At 36.0% G+C, this 14,460-nt stretch overlaps 1 protein-coding gene across 1 annotated transcript in view; it reads right to left on the bottom strand.

Moving 5' to 3' along the window:
- Positions 1-507, bottom strand: part of NELL2 (neural EGFL like 2) — a 406,132-nt gene extending 405,625 nt beyond the window's left edge. Inside the window, exon 1 of the mRNA XM_057299468.1 lies at positions 316-507. Coding sequence (XP_057155451.1) covers positions 316-353 — 38 coding nt within the window. The 5' untranslated portion in view covers positions 354-507. The remainder of the gene's footprint in view (positions 1-315) is intronic.
- Positions 508-14,460: the final 13,953 nt, after the last annotated feature.

Below are 14,460 nucleotides of genomic sequence, written 5' to 3'. Positions count from 1 at the left end.
TTAAAAACAAAGATAAATATAATATAGGAATTTTCTCCTTCCCAGTCCTAAAATAGTTGCCAGAGATAATTGGGAGGTCAAGGTAGGATTCAGCATTATGTTTCAAGTTTGAATAGTTGTGAATTTAGCAAAGAAATTCCCAAACTCTTAACATACTATAAAATTCATAAACGTTAATATATTTTAAAGAAAAACAATATGATTCACATCAAAACCACAGCTGTTTGAAAATTCAGGTCACTATACCCTCCTTAAAGAATTTTTAAAATGGTGTTCAGAGTTACCTTAAAATTAAAATGATAAGAAAGAACTCACATTTTGAGGATTAAAATGAGAAGTCTTCTTATAGACATTTTATAATAATAACGTCTAAAAGGTTCTTTTTTCACTTCTAGATTGAATAAAGCATCTTCCTTATTTCAGTAAATGTTAGATGGATCCTTCTGATTGCTCAGGCCAAAAACCTTGGAGTCATTTCTCTCACATCCCACATCCAATTGCTCAGTACATCCTGCCTGCTACTTCTCAATATATAGACAGAATCTGGCAGTTACCATCTCCACCCACAACTGCCATGGTCTAAGTCATCATCCTAACTGGTCTCCCTGCTATCATCATTCCCTTCAGTCTATCCTCAAAATAGCATCCAAAGAAGTGATCCTTTTAAAACATAAATCAGGTTGTGTCACTCCTCTGCCTAAAACCCTCAGTGGTTTTCCATCTCACTTGAAGTAAAAGCTGAAGTCCTTGCCAAGCCATCCATGATCTTGTCCACCTTACCCCTCTGATATCGCTCTCCTTCCCTTGTTCCATTTCAGTCTCCCCGGTATCCTTACTGTCAATATTTCTAAAACAAGCAGCCAGACCTTTACAGTTGCTGTTCTTTCTGCCTGGAATGCTCTTCCTGCAGGTGTCCTCTTAGCTCACTCCCTTACCTTCTTTGTACTTTGCCCAAATGTCACCTTATCATAAGGTTTCCTTGACTACCTCTTTTAAAATTGCAAACCACCCCACTCACATTTTCTAGTGCCTCTTCCAGATTTTTTTCTACATAGCAATTAAAACCATCTAACATCCCATGTTTCATATTTATCTCATTGTGTCTCTTCAATAGAATGAAAATTCATGAGCACAAGATTTTTCTCTGTTTTATTCTCTGATATATTCCCACAACCTAGAAGAGTGCTTAACACAGAGTAGCTGCTCGGTAAATATTTAGTGGATGTTAAATAAAAGTGGAGGTGTTGGGAAAGCTATTGGATATATACTCCTGGAGTGTAGAGAAAGGTCTCGGCTAGAGATATAATTGTATTAGTCATCAGTAAAAATGGCATTAAAATTAAAGAGGCTGGATTCAGTAAAAAAGAAATTTTTTTTTTTTTGAGACAGAGTCTCCATCTGTCGCCCAGGCTGGAGTGCAGTGGCGTGATCTCGGCTCACTGTAAGCTTGGTCTCCTGGGTTCACGCCATTCTCCTGCCTCAGCCTCCTGAGTAGCTGGGACTACAGGCACTCACCACCACGCCCGGCTAATTTTTTGTATTTTTTAGTAGAAACAGGGTTTCACCGTGTTAGCCAGGATGGTCTCAATCTCCTGACCTCGTGATCCGCCCACCTCGGCCTCCCAAAGTGCTGGGATTACTGGCGTGAGCCACCGCGCCTGGCCAAAAAGAAACTTTCAAGAGAACTCATTTTTAAAATATTCGTTGGAAAAGCATAAAGACAAAAAGAATGCACTTTGCTGGAAACACATAGTGATAAAAATAATGTACTTTTTGTAAATTTCAAATTAGCAAAATTTACAAAACTGAAGGCTATTTAAAAGATACACAATATGCAACTAATTGCAAAACACTGAATCAGTAATTTTTTATTGCTTTCTAATTGAATTTTGCTTTATTTCATGTTCAAGGTTATCTTCTTTTCTCAGTAAATGAAGCAAATTGTATGCCTTTTCATCCTTCTGTTTACCATCAGATCTTAGACAACCATGAAACACAAATAAGGAACTGAGATGCATGCAATACATTGTTTCTAAAGAATTCCCCTCTCGATTCTTCATCTTCTGTGACCATTTAATTGTGCTGGTGACTGGCAAGACATGTGGGAATTGAAAGTAATATACTTGCAAGTAAATGGAGATTAAAATTCTCTTCCCAATAATTTGAAACTTATTTTGAAGCTTATTCAAAAAAATAAATGAAGAGCCCAAGGTCAGGCAACACTTTACTGACAATCAGCCATTAGAATGCAGAACAGTGCCCTCAAAGACTGCCATCTGCATTTTGTAGGAAGAGATGCAAAAAAAAAATGGGGAAAATATTGTAAAATAACCACCACTATTGCTCGGTAATTTGTGTTAATTGTATGAATGAAGTTGTCGACCCACTGTACTTCTTAAATGACATCACTCATCAGTCCCTGCAATTTGTTTCAACATGATGAAAACACAGTTGGGCTGAAAGATGCCTAGGTTTAGAGTAGTCTAAAAGCTTTTCAAATACCTTTAATGCATATTCACAGCCACCACTTTTGAAAATAGTATTTCATCACCTGCTATATCTAAATTTCTAAAATCTGCATTATATATTTCAAGGATGTTTAAATCAAAGTTAAAGTATCAAAAAGCCTACATAATTTAACAAGTAACATGTATTAAAGGATGCTGACACAGCAGATAATAGGCAACCAACAGGCCAATGTTAGCCACATGAAAGCTGCAAATAACTGCAGATTTAAAGTTATGAACATGAAGAAGCTGAGGAAATTTAAAAGGAAAGAGATAACTGAAGTCAAATGAGGCAAAGAAAATAGTTTAAAGGCAAGAAAGTTGAAAATATAAAAACAATCTGAAGAGGAAGTGAAATAGAAAATCAGGTAAATGAAATGGATTCAGAATCTGACTAAGCTAAAAAAAATGGTATTAATCAACCATCACATCAGACCCACATTTTTAAAATGGAAATCATTATAACTGGGGTGACAATAAGGAAGCAAGAGAATTCCAGAAATATGGTGGAAATTAATATTAAATAGGGCACCATTGTGATTTTTTTAAGTTTCCTTTCTAATAAAATCTCTAGAGCCATCTTTACTCCATCACACCTTCCTTGCACTCCTCATTGCATCCATCATTATTAACCACAAATCTCACCTTCCCCACCACAACAACAATTTTCCTGGAAGAGATTTTTACAGAGTATGTAAGTCAAGAAAATGACAAATTTGAGCCCCTTCAAGGCAAACCATTATAAGTCATTTTGAACACTTTTTGAACACCAGTACCATAGAATCATAGACTCACAAGGTCAGAAAACTCTAAAGGTCCTCTAGTCTAATAATTCATTCTCAAAGTCCTTCTATAATGTTCCTGACAAGCAGCTAGATTATTTTTACAAAAGCATGTTGATTGATAAGAGAACACTGCCTCCTACAAAATGGTCCATTTCACCTTCAAATATCCTTTCAACCTGTTATTTATTCAATTTTTATTCCACTCAAATTAAACATTTTGGCCAGGACATCTATTAATAAGAAAACATGAAAACACCAAAGCAACTGGCCCTATCCCACAGAGACTCTCGTTTTGTTAATCTGATTGGAGCATCCCTGAGAATGTGCTTTTAAAACTCCCCAAGTGATTCTAATATGCAGCCAGGATTGAAGAACCTTGCACCCAACAAACTTCAGTCCATACCAAGGTAGATTTACTGCAAGAAAATGTCAAAAGGTCTTTCTCCCTAAAATTTCCATCCATGAGTCTCAATTTGACCTCTTGATGATTATACAGTAGAATAAAACAACATTATGACGTAGAAAGAGCACAGCATTTGAATTCAGAGAAACCCAGCCCAACCACTTCCTAAGTGACTGGCCTCGGCCCAGCTGTCCAACTGTCCTAAGTCTTAGTTTCCATATATGTAAGAAGAGGATAATAGTAACTAATGGAGAGTTGAAGGAGTTAATATATTGCACATGGCCAGCACAGTGCTATCATATCTTCCTGAGCCTTCTCTAGGTATATGTGGTGAGCAGACCCCAGGGGGGGCCCATGATTCCCACCCCTTGGTGTTCATACCCTGTATAATCCCCTCCCATTGAACGTATGTGAGGCCTGTGACTTGCTTCTAATCGATAGAATATGGCAAAGATTAAAGGATTTTGCAGAGGTAATTAAGGTCCCAAATCAGTTGATTTCAAGTTAATCATAAGGAAGCTTGTCCTGGGTGGGCCCTTAAAAGAGTGACTAGGCACTCCCTGAAGTCAGAGACTCTAATCAAGAGAGACTGTCCTGTGGGCTAGAGAAGTAAGGGGTCATGTTACAGAAGCTCATGTGGCAAGTAACTAAATGGCCTCTAAGCACTGCAAGTGGCCTCTAGGACCTGAGGGCAGCCTCCAGACAACGGCTTCAAAAAGTCAGGGCTCTCCGCCATATAGCTTCAAAGAAATGGATTGTGCCATCAACTGGTAATTTGGTTTACAGCAGTAAAAAACTAATACTGTTAAGCACCAACCATTTTAGTTTGAATATTTTGAGTCCTTTCCTCTTGAAAATAATGTTCATTTTCCTGGTCACTACCTAAAACACCTCCACTTGACCTAAATTTTCTTTAACATGTGGCTTGCAAAAGCAGACGCAAACATCACAGCTAAAATGTATTCAGGTAGAAAGCATCAGTGGATATTAAATCTGGGGTGGTGGTAGTGGTGGAAATGATATTTACATTAAATTTGATTTTGTTTTTTACCCTAAAGTACAGATCCTATATGGTGTTAATCTCACATTTAGGGAAAAGAAAAAAAGACTCCTTTGTTATCAAATTGTTTTGCTAATGATCCTCTCTTTAACCATCTGGAATGCAACCCATTCAACCTGAAGCTCGTGTTAACTCCAAAGCTTGCAAAATATATTTTGAAGAGTTTCACAAAACATAGACTATTGTCATTTATCTTAATCTATTATAGTTTGTATTACTCACTTGACCCCACTAGCCTTATGCTAACTTGGCATATTTATATGTTCATGCATGCATGTATGTGTGTGTGTGTGTGTGTGTGTGTGTAGAACCTCCTGCCAATCAGAAAAACCTAAGAACCTTAATTTTCCTCTTTCCATATTCGTACAGGCAAGTATTTAAAAGTATTTCTAAGTAATTCATACCCAAACACATCATGAAGACTCATTCTTCCACCCTTGCTCACTGATGGTTTTATGTCAGATCACATGCATTATCTATCTTTAATTTCTGAAACGAGCCTTTCTATTAATGTCCTTTGTAAGGTGTCATGCAGAGGAGATTAATGGCAGTCCTTATTTGATAGACAGTACCTAATAGTCAGCCATTGCTTCCCTCTCCCCTCTATAGGTAGTCCCTGATTCCCAATGTAGAGGCTAACACTGCATAGGTAGTTTTCCCCTCTTATTGAGGATATGATCACATGACCCTGAAAGTACCTGACAAACACAATTAACATGCTAAGAATGACAGAATGAAAACATAAAAGAGCTCAAGTTCTTGATGACACTGCTCAAGCAATGACTTAACCTGACCTTCAACCATCCTACTGCCAGATTTCTTCGAACATGAGAAAATAAATACTTTGTCTAAGCCCTTTTTGGGTATCCAGCTACTTGTAGCCACAAACATCCTAAATGATACAACTGCCTATCTGTAACAATTTTTAAAACTCCCTAAACCTCAGTTTTTCCAGCAAAGAGAGGAAAAAATAATAGTGCCTGTTTCTTAAGAATGTTGTGGAAATGCAGTGGTACAATGAAGATAAATGGTGTTCAGCATGTAGTAAAAATGATAAATTATTAATATTAATATAAAATAATATTAATATAATGCAAACCTACATAAATACCCAATAACCGTATGTTGAATGTAACTGTGTTATTATTGTGGGTTGCACTGTGTTCCCCTAAAAGATGTTAAAGTCCTAACCCCCAGTACCTGTGACCGTAACCCTGGAAATAAGGTTTTTGCAGACGCTCAAGTTAGGATGTGGTCATCAGGGTGAGCCCTAATCCAATGTGACAGTGTCCTTATAAAAAGGGGAAATTTAGACAGAGACAGAGATATGAGCACAGAGCGAATGCTGTGTGAACGTGAAGGTAGTAATCAGAGTGACGGGTCTACAAGACAAGGAATGCCAAAGATTGCCAACAAAACACTGGAAGCTAGGAAAGAGGCATGGAATCGATTCTCTCCCACAGCCCTTGGAAGGAACCAATTCTGCCAACACCTTAATCTCAGACTTCCAGCCCCCAGAGCTGTGAGACAATGCATTTCTGTTGTTTAAGGCATTCAGTATGTGCTGCTTTGCCATGGCTGCCCTAGCAAGCTAATACATGCATTTAATATTAAAAATAAACCTAAATTCCAAAGGAAAACATGCAAAAAAGACAGAAAATGAGTGTTCACTTTTTGCATAGCCATGCATTCATAAGCCGAAGTTGATTTTCATGGATAACTGATGGTAGCACACACACAAAAATGATTCTGGAAATAAAGTCTTTAAGCACGAATTTTAAGGTTAGAAACTGGAGAGCTTTTCAAAGGAAAGAGGAATAGTCACAGAGAAAAAAAGAATAATTTGGAAGTTATGTAATGTATGTTAATAGAATGAGAAAACAGAAAATAGGGAGAATTTTGAAATATAGAAATAAAGTAGAAGAATAAACGGGGTTAAGAAATGAGAGCACTTTCTTAATAAAATAATGAAATCACAAATGCTAAAGTAGATAAAGAAGATAATGAGATGTAAGAAGAGAATCCATTTGGACATATCTTTCAAATTTTAATTCTTTAGAAAGAACTATAAATTGTTATATTTGCATATTTAATCATTACTTTTTAAGCCTTTCAGTTCCTTGAAATTTTTTACTAAAGAATTGTCACTAAAAAGATGTGGAAGAAGATGTTTTGTATTGAATTTGAATATATTATTCACTTAATTACAACCTTCATGTAACAAAGGTTTCCTAATGTAGTCTCATCTAAAATTAATAGATATATACTCAGTGAATCCAAATGTTTAATGAGCTACAAGGTTTATTAACATTCCCATTTTATTTATTTTTAGCTTTATTAAAGCTCATCTACTGCCCACAGGCTCGTGATGCACATATCACATAATAAAAAGGCAAATTAAATTTAAATTCTTAGTGGCAGAATTTCCTACAAGCAAATGAATACCAACATGTCTACAATATTTCAGTACTGCCAGATTTTAAATTTAAGATTAAAGTTTTTATTTGCTTTTAATTAGTCTTATATTTACACAGCGAGAGAGAGTACAAACCAGTGCAAATGTTACCAACAAATCCATAAAATGAAATACTTTACATAAAAATGGGTGTAATTTCCACAACTCTGGAGTAGGTCTGTTGCTCAAATGAATACCTCCCTCATTTATTGACTGATGGCTGAAATTATTAGAAATTAATTTCTGTGAAAATACAAATGTTCTTAAGAGAGTAACACTTTAAGCTACTCTCAGTGAAATCATTTGAGATCCTAATCTACGTACACACTTTTATAGTTAGCTGGTAGGGGGCTGAGGAGGGAAGAAAGGAAAAGAGCACCCATGAGAGAGGCTGGAAGCACCCAAACTGACATTTGTCTGCTTCCCTAGATTATTTATATCTATTTGGGATTCTATTTTTTTCAAATGAACGTCTTCTCATTTAAACCATGACATGGAAGTCAGAGACCTAAACACTAGATAGACTTGTGCAAATCGTGGTCTAATTTCAATTCATTTGCAAGCATTTACTGAGTACCTATTGTGCACAAAATACTAAGCTAGGCTTTACAGAAAATACAAATGTAAGAAAGACACAGTGGCCAGGCTCTCAGATGCTTACAGTCTGGCAGAGGTCTATAACAAGTTCAAAATTCAGTAACTATGTAGGCGGTATAGCAAGATGGGTCAGAGAGTGGGCCCCAAAGTTAGACAGGCAGGCTTGAATTGTGGCTCCAGCTCACATGTAATGTAACCTCTGTGTACCTTGACCCTCAGCTGCACAATGGAAATGAATTGTTATGATGATTAATTGAATTAATACATGTAAAGCACTTAGAACAGTACAAGCAATAAGTATTACGTAAGGGTCATTTGAGAAAACTAAAAACAAAAAAAGTGCTAATGGAGTTCAAAAGACACAAGGTGGTGTTTGATAGGAAAAAATGACTTTCCTAAGACAGCATACAGCAGACAATATTAGTGACCCTCCCACCCTCCACCCCACCTATCATACACAAAAGGACTTCTCTACCTTTTCAGAGAGTACTTCTGCCTTTGTGGAACCTGACAGCTTCAGTTCACATGTGGTTTGTACTGTAACTTATTCTTTCCCTTTTATTTGCTCTTCCTCCCTAGTCACAATGGGAACAACTTGCACTAAAACTGTCATTGTATAACAAAAATATGTCAACGTCCCACACACAGTCTTTGCAAAAATGTCGGGGTGGATTTTTAAGATGCGAGTATCATGAGTATGCTTCCATATTCATTTATTTTTAATACATGAAGAAATAAGTTCTCTTCTGCTAAGGGAATAGAGAACATGAGTTTAATTTGGTCAGATCATAGTCTTGGTTTTTTAGGATGGCATGGATATTGGTGTAGTTAGGATTCAACCAAATAGTCTAAAACAAATCAAAACAATTTATCGTACTTACACAAAGTAAAATGGTAATTTGACACAAAGTCAAATGTTTGTACATTATATAAAACTTACTTAGAAATAAGCCTTTTTAAATACTACAATATATGAACTTTTAATATTAACTTCTTAGATTTCCTTTTTCTGAGAGAAATAGGGACAGTTGGCTGAATTTTTAGTTGTGTCCCCAAATATGATATGTTGAAATACTAACCACCTGCACCCCCCACCTCATCCCTGTGAATGTAACCTTATTTGGAAATAGGGTCTTTGCAGATGTAATTAAGTTAAGATGAATCATGCTGGACTAGTGTGGCTCCTGATCAAATGACTGGTATCCTTATAAGAGGAATATTCAACACAGAAATAGACCAGATTAGACACACAGGAAAAAAGGCCATGCAGCGATAGAGGCAGAGATTGGAGTGATGCAGCTATCAGCCAAGGAATGCCAATGATTGCCAGCAAATACCAAAAGCTAGAAGAAAGAAAGAATTCTTCCCCCAGAGACCTCAGAGGGAGAATAGCCCTACGGATACCTTGATCTGAGACTTCAAGTCTCCAGAACTGTGACAATAAATTTCTGTTGTTTTAAGCTACCTGATTTGGTATACTTTGTTACGGCAGCTCTAGGGAGCTAATACAGTAGGCCAATTCATTCATTCGGCAATACTTATTGAGTCTGCTATGTCCTGGGCATTATACCTAGTGCTGCTGGGATATGGTGTGAGTAAGTGTAACAAAGTACCAGTTCTTGGAAGTTTATGTTTTTACAGAGAAGACACACATTCAACAAGCAAAATGTACTATCATTCATTTAATTGCAGTTGCAAACATAATAACCCAAGTACCTCTCTCAAGTCATTCTCTAGCACAGTAATTGGTTTTATTTTCTTTATCATCTTCATCACTATTTGAAATTATCTTGTTTTGTCCTATAATTGTTGTCAGTCTCCCCTCATTCCATTTCTAGCTTTTAGAAGAGTACATGGCACTATAGATACCCAACAACTGCTGGATGAATGAATAAAAAAAAGGTGCAGGGTGACAAGAGAGCATTTATTAAACAGATGTGAGCTTTTCTAAAAGGTGAAAATGGGAAATGATGTTTGGGCGAAGTAATAAATAGGAGTTAACTGCTTACTAGGGACTAATAAGGGTTAATTTGAAGACTAGACAGGGAAGAATGTTGTAAGCAAAGAAAATAACACTATAAAGACCATTGGCAGGAAAGAAAGGCACATTTAAGAAATCCATAGGTCAAGTTGACTAGGGTCCAAAGAGTAAAGGAGAGGGTACATCAAAGTAAGTCTGGTGAAGCAGGTAGGGGCCAGATCATACAGGAATTGAGGCAAGGTTAAACATTTTTTACTTTATCTTGGTAGACAATGGGAAACCGTCACCAAATTTTCCGAAGGAGAGTGAATGATCATATTTGCCTTGTAAAAATTTCTCTATAGCTCTTGGCTGTGAATTAGAAGAAGGCAAGAATAGACATGGAGAGATGAGCTAAGGGCTATTCTAGTAGCCTGGATAAGAGATGAGGGTAGCTCAGAGAAGGGAACGAGCTATGACAAAATGGACAGATTCAAAGGTTGTGCGAGTGGTTCAAAAAATGTCCAGAAGATTGTAATGGTGATGGATTAGATGTGGAAGAGTGAAAGATAGGGACAAGCCTTCTGGCTCATGCTGCTGGGTGATCTTTTTTTTTAAAATAAACAATTAGAAGAGAATGAGATAGTAGGGGATGGGTAAAAGAATTTAGTTTTGACCATGTTGAGCTTAGGTTCCAATGAGACATCCACATGCTGATGTTGAGTAGTCAGGGTCACAGATGAGTCTGGATCTTGGCAGAGATGCCTGGAGCAGAGACATGGATGTTAGGAATCATATACCTAGAGATGGTAACTGAAGCCTTGGGCATTGATGAAAGTACTCAGGGAGAAGAGAAAAAGGTCTTGGACTATGTCTTGAGACAGCAAAGTACTTGGATATAGCCTTAATTTCTTTGCATCTAGAGTTTTGGTTTTTTTTAAATAAATTTTCTAACCTTAACCTCTGCATGACCTGTTTTCTTTTTAAAATTAAACACATACTGAAAAATACCAAATCTTCTGAGTTTTATGTTTAATTTTGCGATCCCGAATTCCACTTACTGTGGATTATAAAATTTATTCCTTTAGATATATATAAATGGTAAACTTGTAGCAATTAAATCACTTGGCATTTATTCTTCACATTTGTCAACTTCATGTAAGTTTTAGATAAATATTACCCATACAGGAAATCAACTTGTCTTCCAACATTCAAGCTTCCTCTACAAATATCTACATACAAATCCAAGAAAAAAAATCACCAGATTGAACTCTTTTTTTTTTTTTTTTTTTTTTTTTGAGACATGGTCTCACTCTGCCACCCAGACTGGAGTGCAGTGAGGGGTGTGATCTCGGCTCACTGCAACCTCTGCCCCTACTGCTCAAGCGATTCTCCTGCCCCAGCCTCCCAAGTAGCCTGGAATACAGGCGCATGCCACTACCACCCAGCTAATTTTTGTATTTTTAGTAGAGATGGAGTTTTACCATGTCGGCCAGGCTGCTCTTGAACTCCTGACCTCAAATGATCCACCCACCTCGGGCTCCCAAAGTGCTAGGATTACAGCCACCTTGCCCGGCCTGAACTCTCATTTCTTTCTGAAGTTTAAACTACCCTCTCATTTTCTGATAGGACTTTGTATTATTGAGAACAAAGGCCTCAAGAAAATTGGTTTCATGGGATACCTTCCTGCAATATTTGAATACGTATAAAAATCCCTATCAAAAGCTAAGATATAAAACTATGTACCTTTATTTTCAATCTAAAGTGATTTTATACCCTGGAAAGTAAGTATAAGCACAATATTTACTGTAAAAAATGCACTAAGCATTTTGTTGATGTAAAATTTAATGAGTCCATAACTATGCAAACATTGTCATTGGGAGTGAAAGGACATGTAGGTTCTATCTGTCCTTGCCTATCTTCTAGAAGAGAGGCAAGAAACAGCAATGACTTAATAACATGACCAATTCACAGAACTACCCTCAGGTCATACAAGTGTGAAAACACATGCAGAACGCAATAACTCATACACAGTTTTATTTCCAGAAGGTGTTTTTTGAAATGGCCAATACTAGAGAATATTTATGAAATCCAATTTCTACTTAATGCAGATAATTAAGTAGGTAATAAGGGATGGGTGAAAGAGTTGCAACTTGCAACTTGCCTATAACTCTTTTCGGATTGCAAATTTTCAGATGTCTCCTTACTATTTACAAAACAAAAACTTATTTTAACCAACCGATCTTTGAAGAGTCTTACATCTTATTATAACATATACTTATTCTGTTCCCTTCCAACATTCCTGACTCAACAATTGGTCATAACATTAACACTTTCTCTCCTGTATTCTCCTTACTATTTTCTCTCCTATATTCGCCTATTTGCAGAATTAACTTATCAGTGTTGATCACATAGAATTATATACACTTTGGCACTATAAGGCTTTTCAGAAGTCATTTGGTTCCATTTTATTTTCACAGGTGAAGACACAAGTTCAAGTGCATTACATGACTCCCTTAAAACACACACTAATATGGCAAAGTACATAATTTAGTTTTACTTTTCTTTAGCTCAAACCAGCATGCTACTATTTATAAGTAATAATTTAGCTTCTCATATTTTGGAGGGAAAATTGTCTATCATTATACACAACTTTTACCCCCCTATAAATAAGCTTCCCTTTATTAAACATGAATCAACTTCCCAATTATCTTTCAAAGGCTCTTGACATCCCATAATATAGTAAAGCTCTTGTAAAAGGTTATCAGTGCACTTCAGTTCAGACCTTTCCTTCTCTCTGTCTCCATATGAAGATATTTAGTAATATTTAGAATATTCCTTTACCCCATGGTAAAGTAAAATCTTTATTTCTCTGATAAGTTCATCTTTATTCGTCCTTAATTCACAATATCAAGTATATTAAGGGCAAATCCCAAGTCCGTAACTCCTTATCACAAAATAGGGATTTGGCTCCCACTGTTGTAGAAATCTCATGGAATAAAAGGATTTATAAATACTAAAATTTCTAAAAATAGATTACAAACATATTTTTCATCTCCTCTTGGAGTTTACCATATTTGCTTCTTGTTTCTCAAAGTTACCTCTGGAAATACTCCAATCTTCAATTAGTAAGCAAGAAAAAGGCCTTCCTGCTTTAACAAAGTAATTTTAGAAATAAGTTTCAAAGACAAACTGATAAAATGTCACTATGGACACAGGGAGGGAAGGGAATTTCTTAGTTAAGTGTACCTCAACATCCAGAATCTCTGGTTATACATTTATATAGCAGGAGGATCGGAAATATATTTAAGACTTTCTCATATTCTCATTGCAAATTGAGTAAAATCCAAATTCCCTAAGTCCTAGAAGACATAATGACACCCTCTCAACACTGACCAACTCCAGCCCCATCATAGACCACTTTCCCGCTCCTATCTGCCTCTGTCTCTTGAAAACTACATAAGTAGTTATAAGAAATAATACAGATAGAATCTATATGTTCTTCACTCCCAATGACAATGTTTGCATAATTATGAACTCATTAAATTTTACATCAACAAAGTGGTTAGTGCGTATTTTACAGTAAATATTGCACTTGTACTTACTTTCCAGTGTATAAAATGACTTTAGATTAAAAATAGAGGTTCATAGTTTTATATCTTAGTTTTTGATAGGGATTTTTATGTGTATTCAAATGTTGCAGAAAGGTATTCCATGAAACCAATTTTCTTTAACTCAATCGCAACTAAACTTTTCAATTGTGCACCACTATTAATAAAGAAAACATAAAATGCATATATGTGCTAGAGAGTTAATAGGTAAATTACAAACATAAAATAGAAAAATGAGGAGATTGAGTAAATTAACATAATTAGAAAATATTGTCTGTTTATTGTAAAAAATGATTTGAATTTCACTAAAAATATTATCTTATGCTTTTTAATATGCTTACTTTTATTTGAAAGTCTTATTCCTTTGAAATAAACTAGTTCAAACATGAAAACAAGAAAAAGAAAATTACAAAGCAACTTCCAACCGCAACAGCTTTGCTTTAGCTTTTCCCAATGCCTAGAATATTCTTATCCTTGATTTTCACACAGCAGAGTGGCCTTCCTTGACCATCCTATCTAGACACACCACCTCGGTCTCCCCAATTAGCCTGCAGGGCATTTGTAACTATCTGTAATTATTGCTTCTTTTCAAGTTTGTTTGTCAACTTTTCCCACTAAATTGTAAAATACATGAAGGAAAACACCTTAATCGAATTTACTGCTGAGTCACGAGGCACATACATCAATGCCCAACACATAGTTGATGCTCAATTAATAAGCATTACATGAAGTTGACATTGGTCAAATGCTTTATTTGCCTTTTATTCACTATATTTATTGTCTATTTGCTAAGCATTACCTAAGAATAACATTTTTAAATAGAATTCTTCAAATACTTAAGATCAGGAGGAAATCCAAAACCTAAAATTATAAAACTTTAGTGTTGATCTTGAGCTTAGAAATCATCTATAGCAGCTTCTTTGCCTTACCAGGGGAGGAAACTAAGGGACAGAGATGATAGTGACTTGCCCAAGATAATGCAAGGTTTTTATTGTTGTTTCTAGGAAGGATGCTGCCCAGTCAGATCCTGAATGGAATATTTAAAGCACTAACATAAGAAGTTTGGTTCTCAGCCGGGCGCG

The sequence above is a fragment of the Pan paniscus genome, chromosome 10, assembly GCF_029289425.2.
Source record: "Pan paniscus chromosome 10, NHGRI_mPanPan1-v2.0_pri, whole genome shotgun sequence".
In the NCBI taxonomy this organism is placed as follows: domain Eukaryota; kingdom Metazoa; phylum Chordata; class Mammalia; order Primates; family Hominidae; genus Pan; species Pan paniscus.
This window is presented reverse-complemented; position numbering and strand designations above follow the sequence as displayed.